General features: G+C 38.4%; 1 protein-coding gene across 1 annotated transcript in view; it reads right to left on the bottom strand.

The window, feature by feature from the left end:
* Nucleotides 1-2585: 2585 nt before the first annotated feature.
* The window catches only part of ids (iduronate 2-sulfatase), a 16149-nt gene continuing 13521 nt past the window's right edge, over nt 2586-5213 (bottom strand). The window contains exons 11-13 of the mRNA XM_041798278.1: nt 3359-3469; nt 3048-3173; nt 2586-2972 (exon numbers count right to left, since the gene is read on the bottom strand). Coding sequence (XP_041654212.1) covers nt 2892-2972; nt 3048-3173; nt 3359-3469 — 318 coding nt within the window. The 3' untranslated portion in view covers nt 2586-2891. The remainder of the gene's footprint in view (nt 2973-3047; nt 3174-3358; nt 3470-5213) is intronic.

Below are 5213 nucleotides of genomic sequence, written 5' to 3' on the forward strand. Positions count from 1 at the left end.
TTAACTTCTGATATATGGTCACCGTTCGAACTTCACAAGTAGTTCAGGTCAAAAAATCATTACACTGTTCCAAATTAATGCACAGCAGCCGTTAGCCTACTCCATTAGGAGTAACCATAGCAACCTGAGACAGTCGTATTCTCTGAGCAGGGAGTACAGCGCTACCAGCCTAAGGAGCCTGCGGACTGGCATCAACCGTCACTAAACTGACAGAAATAAAATGACAGACTCCGGGTTTAAGACCTGTAACATAGGCGCTCGTATCTTCTATATCAGATGTACGTCTTGTTTCCAGGCTCTGACCTCGTAGTGCAAAAGGAGGAATTATTCTGTTTATTCAAACAGCTGGTCTGCTAAAACTAATCTTTATATCAGATGACTGTTCATGTTAACATACAGGTTTATAGTCTGATCACAGATGACTCTCAGTCTCACTCGTCTTCATGTCTTTTCATTGATAAATCTGTTCAGAAAGTGTGCTGAGCGGACTATTTTTTTTTTTTTTGTTCTGTTGTGACTTCGTCTCTATGGCCCGTCCTATTTACTGGAGTACTGAATAACATTTACATTCCCTGAGAACGTTATGGGATTGGAATGACTATTCCAGTTATTAGTCAGGCCCTCAGGCGTTGCTAGGGGAAAGAAGTTGTTGTTTTAGTAAAACTTTCTATTTTAATCACAAAACATATGGAATTATAAATTAGTATTTTTATTAATTATTTTCGTTGGTAAGTGACCATGGTATAAGGGGGTTAATGTCCTTCAAGGTGTCCAGTTATCAGGGATTAATGGACTTCACGTCGGACAGTTCATGCCTCCACATCGTCCATTAATCCCTGATAATTGGACACCTCATCGGGCATTAACCCTAACTGATAAGTATACTTGTATTCTAATGTGTTTGAGAGGTAGTTGGTATAGAACGGGTTGCTATTGTGCCTTCCATGTAACTCAACATGAGGACAGTTTTTTTAATTATATAGAAATTACATGGGAATTATGGAAGAAGGACTGGCTTTAATTTAGTAGGCAAGGACATTTTTTTTAAGAAATTATAAATTAAGGCATCCGAAATGACGTAAAAGTTACTTTGAAATTATTCAGGAAGAACTCACTTTAATTTAGAAATTAACTGAGAATTATTAAGAAAATTATTTTAAAATGACTTGGTAAAATAACACAAATTTACAGAGAAGTGAAACGATATGAGGAATTACTTGATGATTAATACATTATTACTAATACATAAAATTACCATTTTTCCAAGTTTTTGCTTGTAGCATTCAAAGTTATTACGAGGTGATTACAACATTTTTTAAAATAATATAAATACCTATTACTAGTACATTTCTATGTAATAACTCCTAAAGTTCTACTTCATTATTAGGTAATAAGAGCACTCTGAAATAATTGGTACCCAGATTTCCTAAGCACTGTTGGTGAATGAGGCCCAGTCTGAGATAATAGTCAGAATAAATAGAATTCTGATTTGATTCAGATAAATTTTTAAGACTATGTGATTAAAGTCTGTGGTGATAAAGTTTTAGATTACCAGGGTACAGTCATCATTTTAAACTGATGTTTATGTGGAATTTAAAGGTGAAATCAGAAGTCCAACCAGCTGCATGCATTAATAAAGAGCTCATCTTATAAAGTCATTCTCCTGTGTAGGTTTCACTAATAAACTCTGAATGTTTCCGCACAGTAGATATCACCGACATGTCAGACCATCAAGACTCTGAAAAGACCATCAGTAACCGAGTCGATTCTGAAGAAAGAACCCTGACTAAGACGTGGCTGTTTAGTATATCTGAGAGTTTTCATGTCGTCACTTAACTAATGCGATGGTCTAATCTGAGACTGTGACCATCAGAACAGAAATATGTGAAATCTGCTTAACAACACCTGACAGGTAAGGCCTGAGCTCTCTGATTGGCTGATGTGTGAGCACCTTCAGGGTCCTTCCTCAGAGCAGACAGTTTTTCTAGATTTAAAGATAAAATATTCTGATCCTACTGCTATAAAAGCACGATTGAAGATGCTCCACATTCCTCCGATCCTCCAGACAGCTGGCTGTTCTTCTGATTCTGACCGTCTAATCCTGATGTGATAGCCTCGATCACAGAAACCACGGCTATGACCCACATTTAAAGTTTTAAACTTTCACCTTAGCTGGACATTTATGAAGAGGGGAAATTCAAATGTATTTTGGTAAGAACTAAACTGAAGTGCCTTTATTTTTGTCTGTATGGAATCGCTCTATTTATTTAAAAGCAGAGATCTAATCTAAATTATTTTCCATACCATATTGGTATAAATATAAGATTGTTTTTTGTAAAGTCGGATGTTTAAGCCGGTGTTTATGACAACATCGGGATGATCTGGCTTTAAGAAGATGTTGTTTATTGTGATCTGAAGTGTTTGTTTTCTTTATGATCGAATAAAATGCCTGAAAAAAACAACAACAAATGCATGCAATAAATATGAGCTTCAGATGAAGAAGCGTCGGTGTCCATTTTAAAAAATAAACTTGAAACAGTCATGAAGTTTGTGTGTGATGAATCTAGAGAACCATGACGTAAAGCTTCAGACAAAAAAATATTTATTTCATCTTATTTTACAAATCATTAAAGTAGAAAAAAATATATTTAGTCAGTCTGGTAAAATGTGAAAATGTTCAGGTAGGAAAAACTACTGGAAGCTTCTGATGTATTTCTCCTAAACTTCAAACTAGACTGAAGGGAAAGAAAAACAAAGAAGAGCTCCAGATGTGTGCAATCAGGCAGATGTGCATTATAAAATAAAAATATATTAGCTGTCCCTCTCTATAGATCAAGTTTTTGTAGATTCATCCCTTTTAACTCGTCTCCATCAGCCTAACGTGTCCTTCATCACGCCTTCCTCCTACCAGCCTTCATCCCTGCTGTGAGGTAGAGGAGCTGCAGCCTCATCCTCGTCTGCAGACTCACAGTCTGATCAAAGAGAAGGGAGCAGAGATGAATAAACGAGGCACTGAAGACGTCTATCACTAAAAAACAGAGACTTACATGAGGCAGGCCAGCCATCTTTCTGTGGATAACGCTGAGGTCCGTGTCGCTGTAGATGTTCTTATCCTGACCAGGGTCGTCTTCTGTCATGTACAGCTCTCCAGCGTGGACATCAGACACGTTCACCTGCACATGAGAGACAAAGGTACGGAAAATGCAACCACAGCCTGAAACCTGCAGCCCGTCTGGGAGAAGAGGCATCCAGAGAACCTAGTTTCCTCTTATCCAGGGTTAACAAACTCAGAGTTTTCACTAACCCCGCCCTCTGATGCATCAATAATGAAAACAGATAATAAAGAACATGGACTGACCTGAAATGTCTGAGGGTTGAAGCCCAGCCACAAAGTGTACCTATAGTCCCAGGAGCGGAGGGAGTAGCCCATGATCTTTATGTCTTTGAGGTCAGGGAGGTCAGAGTTCACCTAAAAAAGACCAGAATTATGCTGCGGTTGATTGTACTCAGAACTCGGATAAATCTGAGGATCTAAGCAGCCCGAGTCGGTCGGAATAACGTCAGAGCAAAATGGCATCGCACACCGTGAGAGGTAAACAGTCACTTTCTCCTTAACTTTTACTTTTATGTGTCGTCTAGTTTAGCATCTGTGTTACTAAAAATGTTGAATTACTTTGTAGTGGCATTTCCATTCCCACCCTGTTAATTTCTTAATGCTGGCGCGTTCAAGTCATACTTACAGCATATGGTGTTTCTCTTTCTCTCTCTCCCTCAAGTAGCTAATATATTTCCCCAGCAGGAATTTTTGATCCTCGAAAAACATCCAAACAAACCTCGGCCAGCCAGGCATTATCCATTATAAGTACAGAAACCTCTCTGCAGCACTGTCTCTGCTAAATGACTCCGACATGAGCGGGTGTTCTGGTTTTAGGCTGCAGACTTGTTTGGGACAGAAATCATCCTACAGGAAGAGCAGCTCTCTTCCAGATCTGTTCAGAGGTCTCTTTTAGCTCTGATTATTTCTGGATTACCTCCTGACAACTTTTTATGTTCCTACATAACCTTTGGTGAACAGGAACCCAGAAGAGAACTCTTTCAGTGCCTAGAATAAACATCATGTAGCTCCGAGCTAAATGTACCGATAATCCACAGAATCATCTGGACCCCTGAAAAATCCAGGACCCCCGCCCCGCGCCCCCTCCTCCCTTTACGCCTTTAATGATTCATCGCTGATATCAGTGCATGTGGGTTGGTAATTAGCATTGGTGTTAGCATCCTGGCTAACAGTTCCCTCATTCTGAGTGGAAAACTATTACTGGGTTCTGATGTTAGAAGTTTTTATTTCAGCAACTTTTAACCGCTTTTCAACACGATTTCTGCCCATTTAGCCACATCACACTCATTTTTGTCCCTTTTTTGCCTCTTTTGACCCTTTTCACCGGTTCTTGCCACTTTATACTTGTTTCTTCTTTTTTTTTACACTTTCATACCACTTTCTTGCCACCTTTCCTCCACTTCTGCTATTTTTGCTAATGTTTTGCCCCTTTGACAGATATTCCTGCTTTTTGTCCATCTTTGACACTTGTAACCCTCTTTTGCAGTTTTGTCATTTTTTTGCAGCTTTCCTTCATATTTGCCACATTTTTGCAGGTTTTAACTCAGTTTAGGTGTTTTCCTTTGCATTGTTAACAGTTTTTTTTCCAGTCTTAACATATTTTTTCTTCTAGGTTTGACCACCCAGTTTTTATTTTTATTTTTTCACCAGTTTTTACCCATTTTTGACACTTAAAACTCTTTTTTGGCATTTTGTTGCTCTTTTTGCCCATTTTTGCCAGTGTTATGCCACTTTTTTGCAATTTTAAACTCATTTTTGCCATTTTTCACCCTTTTGTGCCACTTTCCAACCCACATCTGCCATTTTTGGCCCATCTTTTCTATGGTTTTGCTTCTTTTAACCAATTTTCCTGCTTTTTGATTTTGGCACTTGTAACCCGCTTTTGCAGACTTATCCTTTTTTTGCAGCTATCCCCCATTATTCCTGCTTTTCACCCATGTATGCCTATTCTTTTTTGGGGGGTTTTAACCCTTTTTTTTGCAACTTTTGGCCATTTTTTGTGCTTTCCTTTCCATTGTTAACCCATTTTTTTCCAATCGTAACACATTTTTTCTTCTAGGTTTGACCACCCAGTATTTATTTTTATTTTTTCAAGTTT

The sequence above is a fragment of the Cheilinus undulatus genome, linkage group 10 (genome assembly GCF_018320785.1).
Source record: "Cheilinus undulatus linkage group 10, ASM1832078v1, whole genome shotgun sequence".
NCBI lineage: Eukaryota > Metazoa > Chordata > Actinopteri > Labriformes > Labridae > Cheilinus > Cheilinus undulatus.